Source organism: Sinocyclocheilus anshuiensis, unplaced genomic scaffold, assembly GCF_001515605.1.
Source record: "Sinocyclocheilus anshuiensis isolate Anshui unplaced genomic scaffold, SAMN03320099.WGS_v1.1 scaffold115, whole genome shotgun sequence".
NCBI classification, from domain to species: Eukaryota; Metazoa; Chordata; class Actinopteri; order Cypriniformes; family Cyprinidae; genus Sinocyclocheilus; species Sinocyclocheilus anshuiensis.
Window position 1 is genome coordinate 546750 of NW_015548219.1, and position 13295 is coordinate 560044.

At 33.9% G+C, this 13295-nt stretch overlaps 1 protein-coding gene across 1 annotated transcript in view; it reads left to right on the forward strand.

Annotated features, from left to right (window-relative positions):
- Positions 1–7588: 7588 nt before the first annotated feature.
- ric8a (RIC8 guanine nucleotide exchange factor A) overlaps positions 7589–13295 on the forward strand; it is an 11192-nt gene continuing 5485 nt past the window's right edge. Inside the window, 4 exon segments of the mRNA XM_016441053.1 lie at positions 7589–7788; positions 9430–9477; positions 9748–9765; positions 12532–13186. Of these exon segments, the coding sequence (XP_016296539.1) occupies positions 7699–7788; positions 9430–9477; positions 9748–9765; positions 12532–13186 (811 nt within the window). The 5' untranslated portion in view covers positions 7589–7698.

A 13295-nucleotide genomic window follows, 5' to 3' on the forward strand; every position in this document is an offset into this window, starting at 1 on the left:
TTATAGGTTGTGCATTTTGTAATTAAAGTTATAAAAAAAAACAAATAAAAGAGATTTTAAACACTAAATTAAGGTTTTTTATTTTTTGCGGCAAACAGAGAACCTTTAATAGTCATTTTGTGTTTATTTTGTTTATATTCTATTAATAGAATTGAAATTGTGCCAGATTTAGACAAGATGGCAACTAAAAAATTAGCCCACATGTGTAATTTTATGCTTTTCTATTAATTTTCTATTAATCTAATAATTATATGATTCTTAACATAATAATATATTTATATAAGTTAAATATATAATATATAATTATACAACCATATATATATATATATATATATATATATATAGTTTAGAATTTATATAGTTATATTAATATAATAAGTATTTAATATATTCATATTTTATTATGTTTATATATCAATATATATTATATATAAAAATATTAAATATAATAATAATAATAACCATATCAAATAATAATATAAAACATTACATTTATTTATTTATTTATGCAAATGTGAACATTTCTTATATTTGATTTGAATATTTGAGTGTCAGATTTCATGTCGTAATTATTTAAGTTTTGAACTTTCAATCGGAAGACACCTGAGAATCCTAGAAAGAATAAAATTACATGCAAAAGTTATATTCACTTCAACATTTGTGAGACCGAGCTGAGTAAAGGGCACTTTCTAAAAAGACTCGTCGCAGAAAAGATGAATTTAAACCTGGTTGAACCAGTGGCCAATAATGTCCCGGAGAGTCTGGGAATGCCTCATCCCTTCACACACAGGGACAATGCTGGACGTCAAGCTAGTCTTTTATTTTCCTTTTTGTTGCTCGGATGGCAATGATAGCTAATGATTTGCAGCAGCTGTGGCCAAAGATGTTGTCAGTGCTGAGTTATGTTAGATAAGACGAAATGCCAGCGAGTTAATTGTTCCACTGTGCGTGTCACGGCCACAGTGCTGCCACCTCCGGACAATAGATAAACGGCTCCCTGCTGCTCCGTGAGATAAGAGACACTCTCTGGCCTCTCTCTTTGTTTTCCTGTCAGATTTTTCATAGGCAAATCCCTCTCTCAGCTTCCAACTCTTTGCCATCACTTTCTGAAGTATTATGGTTCTTTTCATAAATGTGATTTCACAGGGATTATTTCGATTTTTTTTAATCCTTATCTTTATCCGCACCCACAAAATTTGCCACTGCATGGTTGTGCTATCTCTCCATTCCCTATCTGTGACTAAAGAAAACGGGCTCCTATCACGGAAGGGGACCTGTAAAACAAAACACAGCAACTGCAAATATGGGAATAACTGAAGCGTTGCTGCTGGAGTGAGCAGTGCTTGTCAACAAGTTTAGTATGTGTAGATAATCCACTTAAGACAATATAGTTCCTGTAACTGTGAATCCCAAACCTTCAACTGAGGCATTTTGTCACTAATGCTAGTACCAGTGTTTTCAATCCAGAGACCCCTGGGGGTCTGAGAAGGAACGGCTGGGGCTCAGTGGAATTTTCTTTAAATATTTTCTTTTAAATCAGCATTATTTTTGTATTACTGAAATGCTTATATAGTTGTATTTGTTTATATTTAAATATTTAAAGTTTTCATTTTAATTTTTGTTAAAGTTTTAGTAATCTTTATTCGGTAACCCTTGTGTCCTTGTTAACGTTGCGTGTACTTACTATTATAATAACAATAAATGATGCATAATTACATGCAAGTAACCCTAAGCCCAACCCTAATCCTATCCATATAAGTACATACTCAGTACTTAAATATATAATTACACTGTAACAAGAACACCTTAAAATAAAGTGTAACCAAATAATAATATAAAAATAATAAATGTTAATAACTAAAAGTATTATATTTTTAAACATATATACATATACATATATATTTTAAATATATTTTATATCTTATTTCAGTTACCATATATTTTATTTCAAGTACCAAAAATGTTTTTTAATTAAGTTTTAAGTTTTCGTTAACTGCAATAATTCTGATATGATATCATTATGGTTCATTCTGTTAATTGTTAACTGATGTTTGTTGTTGTTGTATGTTAACGGTTTATTAATCTAGGTTAAGGTTTTTTATCAATTAGAATATAATCATTATATTACAGTTAATGTCAAATTAAACATTTTCTATTGTTCATTTATGATCATTCATAATGCATTATTATCATCCTCAAATGCATTTTTTTAAATATGAATTTATTTTTAAAAATCATTTATTAAATGTATCAAATATGAATCATTTAAATGAGGTATTAATGCATAGCAATTAAGGTCAACAGATCAATAAATGCTATAAAAAATACTGTTCAGTAACATCTATAAACTTATTAAAAAGTTCTGTTATTATAAAATGTGTCTATGTGAGCGAGTTTGTAAAGATTTAAAAATCAATTGGGAAACAAAAAATTCTGTTAGAGTAACTAGCTGTAAGTGGGTCTGTGTAAAAAATGACAAAATAAATGAATAAAAAATCTTGTATTTCCTTCTTTTTTGGGGGGGGGGGGGGAAAACAAAACAAATATATTGTTATTTTCTCATAGTGGTGTTGGTGAATAATTCTGGGCTATGAAAGGAGCCTTTTGTTCAAAAAATGTTTGAGAACCCCTGATCTAATACACATACTGCACATAAACCATAACTTTTCTGCATGGAATCCATGAATAGCACGCTCAAAGGCCGTGGAATGAAGAGAGGCTGAAGTAGAGCAAATGAGTATGTCTGACAGCGTCTCATCTTTCACACTGTCTGCTGTTAGACTGAGCAGGAAAAATTTAAAAATGAAAGACAGCCAGCTGTTCGGTGCAAGTCGCAACACACTGTTCACCAAATCACAGGAACGACATGCTAATATATTCAGAGCTGGGCCAAAGGGTTGCACCACATACATCTAATTGTATGCATATAATTGTATCCATGTTGCATACATCTAATTTAATGCATGAATAGACCTACTTTTCAATGCAGTAGATTTATTATTATATATACTTCTTTTTTTCTCTTGCTTTAAAGATATTTTTAAGGATATTTTGAAAGGAAAGTGAAACAAAATTCTGATTTAAAATGATTTTTGCAGTTCATGCACTTGCACAGCTCATCAATTTCACTCTAAATAAGGCCTTTAGAATGAGATAGCATTAGCATTCTGTTTTACATGCTTAAACGACCCAGTATCTCAAAACACACTGATTAAGTGATTATGAACCTATTTGAATGTGCCATGTGCGTTGTACTCAGACGTTTCATTATTTAAAGCACCTTGATCATCAGATGCAGCATCCAGAACAGGGAAGAGATGGCAGATAACCACAGGTATAAAGACAGCAGCAACAGACGGGAGTCTATCAGCTGATCTTGGATCAGAGGAGGCTTTGTGGCTTAGTTTTAGTTATCATTCTTGATGTGAACAACCTTCAAGTCAAAATATTACTCACTAGGACTGAATCAACCCCAAATTAGGTTATATAGTTTATAAAAATCAAACGTCTGTTTTTATTTACTCACCCTTATGTCCATGAAATAGAAAATGTGATATATTTAAATTGAAAATGTTGTCATTGATCCAAACTCTGCGCGCGATATTAAGACGTAGTGATGATGGAATCACGATTGAATCGTTCTTTTGAGTCGGATCTCTTCAGTGAAAAGTTAGATTCGCCAAACTTCTCTGATTCATTGATGTTTTGGACTGATCCGATTCTAGAGTTCGACTCACGATAAAACTATCGTGTCACATGAAATTATGACTTTATATATTATCATGAATATAGCGCGTGAACCATGCGTGCAAGCCACAAGCACACAGGCCACTTTTCTTCATATAGTTTCCCTTAGGGATGGGCGATACCACTTATTTTGTTTTCGATACAATACCGATATTTTTCAATGCAGTATCATCGATATCGATACCGATACGACACTTCTAAACTAAACTTTTAAATTATGAAATTTATTAAATTACTAAGAGTAAAATGGGTAATGATAACCACTTAACTTTGTTTAAAACACATTTTAACATTCAATACGCCTTAATTGTAATTTATTAGGTTATATTTTTGTTTACACATGGTTCAAATGTGTTTTTTTTGTTTACACAATTCAAATCTACAAATACTACAGTTGAACTATGGTCACTTTAGTAAAACCATGGTTCATTATCATAAGGGACATGCCAGTGACAGGCATGCATAAAATGCAACATTTTTGTTCTGACAGTGTATGATTTCTATTAACATTACAGAATAGAACATAATCTATATTGTCTTTCAACGTTCAATTTAAATAAATGTAATTGTACAAACTATGTAGGCTACGATTTCAATTTGTTTATTGTGAAATAACTCAAACACATATGTTTTCTTTCTTATGATACTTTTTGGAAACGCAGCCCTGTTTGAATGCACTGTCAGAAGTGAGTGAACGCTCTCTTTGATGGATTGGTTTTCACTTTTTTACCACAGTAGCCTATCTTTCAGTTTTTTACTCTTGAAAGAAATCTTTTCGCTGAGTTATACTTTGTTTTGACAGAAAAACAGACACGGGTGATCTGGACACGTAACGCAGCCCTACAGAAAAGTGGTAAGCATCCGTATTTGTTCAGTAAATTAATTCATGTTATAGGCCTGTTAATGTCAATATGCTTTTCACCTAACCTACCTTGTGTACAGTGACACTATAGGCACAGGCCTACTTCCTGCTCATGTATTATCACTCTTGTTTAATTAATCTATTTTCTATTGTATATTTATTAAAGCTTTTTAAAATATATTGATCACACAACACAAAACACTATGTAGTTTATTCATATGGTCTACATTTTTACTTGACTTTGACAACACATCCCATTCACGTACAGTAGAAACTCATATTATTGTAATTGAATTCCTCATGACAAATGATTACACACTAAACAGGTGAAACCTGTGCAGAGAAACTTTAGTTTCCTGTAAAAGTCTCATACCACTGAGAGGGGTTTCCCCTGCATACTAGGCTCAATGGCACTAACCCAGCATGCAAATATTAACAGTAGCACCAGCCCTACTTATTTCCTGGTCCAGAATCTTTGGGAAAATTAAAAAGTGTTTATTATACATAAGCAAAAATAAAAATGACGCTACTAAATTGACTAGAGGTATGTCCTCCCATGATATTCAAGGTTTAAATGCTGATAAAAGTGCAATGTAAATGTGTACCAAACAATAATGTTACTGAAACTATGGGTAACACTTTACTTGAAGGGGTGTGCATAAGACTGACATGGCGTCTTGGGTTGGCTGACCAAATGTATTGTATTGTTATTCTTGAGCTAGACACCCAAACAGTGTTTGATGGTAACCATAATACACTTTAAAAACCTTTATTGTGAGTCACAAATGTTTGAGACAAACACACAAAGGTTGAAATTCACACATTGCTGACTTGATACAATAGAACAGACAAACTCAGTCAACAATTCCACTGAGTCATCAGTAAATGGTGTGAATTTGCACCCATTTGGAGATTTTATGGTACTGTTTAAAAGAAAATAAGTGAATAAGATTCACATTGGCAGTGAAGAGAGAAAGACGAAGTGTGAAAGTTTTTTCTCTGTTTCTGTTTCTGTCAAATTCAAAAACAGCAAGGTTTTCGTTGCCTCTTTAATGTATAAATTATATTCTGACAGACATTTCAAAGTACAGTTAATGCTGTTGATGTTACATCAGAGACAATACAAAGTCATACACAAATAAAAACCCTTTGATAATTAAAGGGAACTTCCTCAAACAACAAAATATGAATGAATCAATCACTCTAAGATGTTGAGCGGTCTTAGTGTAAACAACACTTTAATGTGGAATGGGGAAGTGGTTTGTTATGGTTAAACCAGATTCATTGGGGTATGCCGATAGGAAACACGGCCTTGATTCCCTTCAGTAAGTTTCCTTAACTTACTGGCAATGTTACATAAAAATCAGATTTAGTGCCACGAACTATTTCAGAAATCTTATCAGTGACATTTAGGTCAACAGAGCTACACTGATGTTCCTTTGCAACCACTGGAGGTCAGTGTAGAAACACACTCATCGATAAGAAAAGCGCACAAGAATCATGATTGATAAAATCTTTGGGATTGTGGAATTTCCCTTTTTTTTAGTTCATGTCAATTAAAAAAAAAAAAAAAAAGACTTGAAACCATGTTTCTTTGCGATCGGAAAGTACATGTTGTTTCCATTTATTTGCACAAGCACCTGCATCCACAGGGGATACATTTTCAATGTATTGTAACTGTAACCCTCTTCCACAATTCCGTGTGTGTGTGTGCGTGTGCGTGTGCGTGTGTGTGTGTGTGGAATATGTTAATATGTCCCAGCAGGCTTTGCAGGTTAAGGTGCTTTTTAATATGTCTAAATTTATCCTCAGAACTGTCCATAGATCATCTATTCAATCTAATCATGTCTCAACGAACAAAGACAGTAGATGAGTTGTCGTGATTTATTTTCCATTGTTTTGTTCAACAAAATACTTCCTTAGAATACAAATTGTTTTTATGTGACTGCCTTAAATATAAACGGAAACATGCAGCTGCATTCAAATGAAACAGGAAACTGTTTGTAATATATTTTGTTTTAGCAAATACAGTGTATTGTGTGGTTGTTGGATTTTATTTTTATTTTTATTTTTTCAGGTTACACTTTTTTTATAGTGTATATAATATAACCCAAATTTAGCATCTGTTGTCTTTAAGTCTCATTCAAATCTATTAAATCCTATTTTATTAACATTTTATTTTTCATTTTCATACATATAACGTAATTATCTCTTGCTATGAAAAAAAATGGTCCACAATGATTGATTGAGGGGAAAATATATATAGTGTAACAATAGATATATTATATGTATATAAAGTGTAACAATGCAAACAGGTTTTCTGCATTTCATTTATACAATGTGAGAAATTTGGTTTGCAAAGAGCCCATGTTGTGTATATTACATTCTAAAATATCATTCTGCAAAAGTAGGCTACATCAAATACACAAATTTCTATCATACACCCCAGTTTTTTTTTTATTAATGTAGATTTTTAAGTTCTTTCAAGAATAAATACAGTGATAAAACAAATACAAAAAGTTTATTTTTCCTGTCCACAAAATTCACGTTATTTAATCTATACTTCACACATAACTCACACTTATTTAATTGATTTTGTTATTGATACATAACTTATTTTGCATTTTCACTGCTTTGTCCCAATAGTTTTTACTAATAAGAGACCCAAAAAAAAGTTGCTGCAGGAAAATAGACCGATCAAAGAACATTTCTTATAATCTTGTTGCTACACTGATGTTTTAAAACATCAACATTATCAAGAGTTATTCTAAGTTCTCTTTCTGGACTACATATCTCATCATCCTCCGAGTCAAGTCCCGCTTCCTGCAACATGATTGGCTGGTGACGCTCTTACGCGCAATCTGTGATTGGATCGTTAAAACGTCATTTGCACAGCCACGCCAATCACAACAAACAATGCGCATAGACGGCACTTTATGGTAGTCTTCACTACAAATCCCATGATTCCAATCCTCATTTAATCGCATCATCCAGGAGCTTCTGGATCGCTCGGGTAAAACTGGAGGATTGAAGCTGATTTTGTTTACATGATTTTTTGCTCTTCCTGAAAGCAGAAGGGCGGATCAGCGATGAAAATGGATTTAAATGCCATCATAGAGAAGATGGAAACGGGCGATCAGGACGCCGCACTGACAGCTTTACAGACCTTTAATAAAGAGGTACATATCAGATACATGTAAATCAGGACTGTTATAAGGTGAAGCATGTGAATATTCTGGGAGGAAGTGACTGTTTTGTGCATATGGAAAATGTTTCTTGTTTGATACCATTATAGCCTACGTAGATATATATTTTTGTAAATATTGCATATTTTAGAGATAATTGCATTGTGACAACCAAATGTCACAAATTGTCCTCTGTTTTGTAATGAAAAAAATCATCGATGAGCTTCAAATTATGTTTCAAATTATGAAAATGCATATTATTTTCACTAGTAAAGGATACAAAATGAACGTCATTTACCTGTATAGATGTGGATATTTATCAGGAAGGTTATGTTTTTACATAATATTCTACAAACAGGAATAGAATAGAATAGAATATTAATAAATATCATAATCAAATAAATAATAGAATAGAATAAGTACCTATGGGTTTGTTCATGTTGTCAATTATCATGTTGTTATCCTGACATGGCATACAGAAAGCCAATACATAATTCTTTACAACAATAAAATAGCTTGAAACGAAGCTGACATGCTTTGATGTCAACAGTAATGCAGACCTTCACTCCAAAAACATTTCTTTTTAGCAATACATTGTCATAATTATAAGTACTCCTTAATGCACTGCTGTTTGGCACTTCATGCATTGCTATTGTGGCTTTCCTTGTTTGGTTGAACCTAAAATCCCATTAAAAGGTTTAAAAAACAAAACCAGAGAGGCCTTTGAATTCTTAACAAATGATCCACATGGGAAATAGGTTAGTGGGTAAATTTCAATCCGGCCAGAAACCGTCTTATCAAAAAATAAAGTCATATGAGACTTTGTGTGACATGGGTTGGATTAGGACTCAAGCTACATAAATAGATTTCTTAGGCTGATCCTGATGATTCGTGAGCCGGTATCACAGAGGTTCATGCAGTTAAGCGCTCTAATCATGCTTTAGGACAAAACTGATGTGTCACTGATACATACCAAGAGATTATAAATTAATATTATAATTTAATTTATCACTTGCGCATCAATGGATCCTCTGCATTGAATGGGTGCCGTCAGAACGAGAGTCCAAACAGCTGATAAAAACATCACAAATAATTCACACAACTCCAGTCCATCAATTAACATCTTGTTGAGCAAAAAGCTGTGTGTTTGTAATAAACATATACATCAATATGACGTTTTTAACTTCAAACCATTGCTTCCAGCTAAAATACAAGTTTTCTGTCCATAATATTGGTTTCAAGCACCGTTTACAAGCAAAAAAAAGTCCAAAACAAATATGTCGGTGGATTCAAGCATTATTATGGATTATAGACTTGTATTTTGACCAGAAGTAATGGTTTCAATTGCCCTCATCATTACAAACATGCAGCTTTTTGCTTCACATGATGTTAATTGATGGACTCGTGTGAAATATTTTTTATGTTTTTATCAGCTGTTTGGACTCTCATTCTGACGGCACCCATTCACTGCAGAGGATCCGTTGTTGAGCAAGTGATGTAAAGCTACATTTTTCCAAATCCAAACTCTACAACAAATGTAAATATTTGGGTGGACTATTCCTTTGCAGTATCTTTTGTATTCATGCATAAATGTTTGTGTTTGTATTTCACATTATGTTGTTTTTTCTCTTTTAGAAATCACAGTGTTTTTCATTTACCCCTGGGGAGGAGGAAGACAGAGAGGTAAGCCTTACTCGACATCATAATGCAAGTAGTCAGCAATTCAACCCCGAACAGTGAGCTTTTTAATGCCTTGTCTAGCCATTTTAGATACATTACTTTCAGTATTCATAAATATTCATTAATATTTCAAAGCCAGAATCTTCAATTGATTTCCAATAAATATACGAAGCTAGTGTGCTTATATCAGGTGATGTCAAATGAATCCTATTTTATAGCACTGCTATTGAAATGTGTTCTTTCTTTGACTTTATGTGCTTGCATTTTTGGTAGGATGGACATTTGCAAGAGGTATATGGGTAGCTTGATGATTTAGATGTAGCATAGCTTTAGCTAAGAACCCAAAGCCTATTTCTCATTCCTGATTGGCTAATGCTAGATGAATCTGGTATTTTGACTTCACTGTATAACAAAGAAGGTTTAATAGTATCACATGACAGGATCATTCCAAAAATATAAAGAAATACACTTTGGGGTTTTATAAGATGACACTGTGTTGAGATGGATGGAGAATGTTTCATGGGAATCAATGTGGTTCAGAAACAAGCCAAAAATGATATCTTTATCTGTATGCTGTCTCATTTGAATTGCAATATTTTCCCATTTGAACACATTGGTGATGTTGAAACTAGTAGTCGATCAATATGAGCCTTTAAATGGCCAATGCTAATATCTAGACCAGTGGTTCTCAACTGATGGGTCACGACCCGAAAATGGCTCACAGGTCTGTACTGGTGGGTTGAGGAAAGCAGAGAAAAATCAATGCTTAATGCAAACTATAAAACGTTAGTCATAAATTCATGCAAAAATAGAATAGCTTTTAAAAAGGAGCAGAGAAAGCAAGATTTTTATTTGCACTTTTCACTATCATCCCAGTTATTTTGTTTAGTGTTAATTTTAGTGTTCAGTTCTGGTCATCCTGTTCCCAAACTGCACTTTTGCTGACCACATTTTTGCTTTTGTCTCTAATGTGAACTGGCATGCTGTTTCCTTCATTGCTGTTTATGACTCTAGCCTCTTATATAAAGGTTGACCTCTTGTCATTTTAATCATTGTTTTACCTCAATATAGCACCTTCTGATGCCAAGGACCCCCAAACATGATGATTGCATTGCAAGGGACCCTCTTTCTCTCTATACTGTGTGAGAAAAATTAGTTGGAGTGATATTCTGAAGATTTGTCACAACTTGCAATTTAATTAATTTGTACTAAAGCCAAAAGATATCATTATATTTTTATCTGGAATATATTTGTATGATTTCAAAACAATCATTCATAAATATTTATTTATAAAATGTATTTCCATAGCACTTTTACAATAAATTGGTTAAAAAAAATCTTTACAGTTTTTTTTCTCCTACATTTTCTGAGGACGCCAGTTTAAAAAACCTGTGATAACACTTTGCTGCTATTTTTGGTGAAATTATAAAGACAATTTTTGTTGCTGTTTTAATTTAATGATAATCATTTCATTTATACTTAAGACAAAATAAATTATTAAAATATTATTTGGAAAATATTTGTATAAATTCTAAATAATTATTAGTACACAATTATTACTAAAGTGTATTTTTGATTGCATTTTACAATAAAACGGCAGAACCCACTTTGAAAACCCCAAGTAAAGACTGTAACTCCATAATGCTGCTATATTTGGTTATCATGGAGTGATGTCACAGATGTGTTTCAAACAGATCTCGTTTGGTTCATTGCTTGACTGGGTTATGTAAGGACGTGTCACACTTGGACTCCAATTTGGTAACCGTAAATTCTACAGTGAGACAGTTGGAGGTCTTGGCAGTGAAACACAGTCAGGGAGAATTTGAGGAGTTGTCAGTCATCCACCCGTGTATATAGCAAGCTGTCTGCTCTAACAATAATGAATGATCCCTCTCAGAAACTCCAGGTGTCTATTTCTACAACACCCAATGTGATTCATACCTTGGGAAGAGCGGAGAATAAATGGACATAATGTTGTTATGCTGCTACTCTAGCATAAACAGGTCTCAAGTATGTTTCGTCTTAAGTATGATAATTTTTTAACCACATTGAATCACATGAAAATAAACACCCATGAGATTCTCTCATGTAGCCTGTAACAGTGTTTCTCAATTGGTGGGTTTCTTAATAGGTCAGTTTTGATAGGGTCACAGGCGTGTAATTGTCATGGATTTTTGTAATTTATGTATTTATATGTACTGTATTTTTAAATATATGTTATATATTTGTATTTATTTTTAAATATTTTTATATCTCTTTATGTGTTTTAGATTTAAAATCTAAACTATGATGATACCTTCAAATGGTAGTCAGTCAAGTTTTTTTTTTTTTTTGAAGGAAGAAATTAATACTTTTATTCAGCAAGGATGCATTGAATTGAACAAATGTCACAGTAAATGCATTTATAATTTTACAAAAGATTTCTACTTTAAGCAAACGCTGTTCTTTTGAACTTTCTATTGATCAAAGAATCCTGAAAAAAATGTATTTCAAATAAAAAATAAAAATGTTTACAAAAATATTAAGCAGCACAACTGTTTTCAACATTAATAATACTGAGATATGTTTCTTGAGCATTAAATCAGGATATTAGAGTGATTTCTGAAGGTCTGAATGACTCTGCCATCACAGAAATGAATGACAATTTAAAATATATTAAAATAGACAACATTTACTTTAAATTGCAATAACATTTCACCATTTTGCAGATTTTACTATATTTTTGATCATATAAATGCAGCCTTGGTGAGCATAAGAGACTTCTTTCAAAATCATAAAAAATTGTACTAATGTCATTTTTCAGTACTTATATCTTTTTTAATTATGTTATGTATTTATATTATAATTTTTACATTTTTATTTCATTTTTTAATTAAAAATGTTAAAGTCTTTTTTAAGTAGTAAAAATCTAAAGTAAACAAATAGTAAACAAAAGCGTTGGTATGCAAATCGTTAAATCTGGATTTTGAAGCAAAACCAGTTGAGAACTGCTGGCCCATAGGGTGATGGTGGAGAGTTGGTTGCTGCTGTTAACTGTAACTCTCTCTCATCTCTCAGCATCTGGGCGAGTTAGTGCTGGGCTTCCTGGAGAGAGACCTCCAGCCGTCCTGTCAGCTGGCCTGCCTGGAAACCATCCGCATCCTGTCCCGTGACAAGAAGAGCCTGGTTCCCTTTGCCACCCGCCACGCCATGCAGATCCTGATCCGACATGCTGGCCTCGGTCAGGGTGAGGGCTTCATGCCCGAGATCCCGGACCTGGAAGTGATCGTGGAGGCCCTGAAGTGCTTGTGCAACATCGTGTTCAACAGCGAGGCGGCTCAGGAGGCGGGGGCGGAGCTCCAGCTGATCGTGGGATTGGCCGAGAGGCTGAAACAGTGCCGCGAGCCGCAGTGGAACCACTACGTGCGATTCTTCGACCTGCGCCTCACGTTCCTGATCACCGCCCTGCGTGTGGACGTAAGAGCCCAGCTGGCCTGCGAGCTGCGGGGGGTTAGTCTGCTGTCCGAGGCTCTGGATGCCACACTCAGCCTCTGCTGGCCCGACACGTACGAGGTGGCGCGTGCAGGCTTTGACGGCTGCTCAGAGCTGCCCCCGCTGGGGAGACAGGAGACGGAGCAAGCCATGGAGATCCTGAAGATCCTCTTTAACGTCACCTTTGATTCCAACCGCCGCAAGGTGGACGAGGTGAGACTGTGCCTCCACATTTAATTGTGTCAAGCAATGTTTTGCAGTCAAACAGTGACAGTGCCGTTGTTTCCTGAATTTTAGTCCCCTGATTATATGCGGGAATATAATTTTTGGCCAAATTCAATTGGTGAATC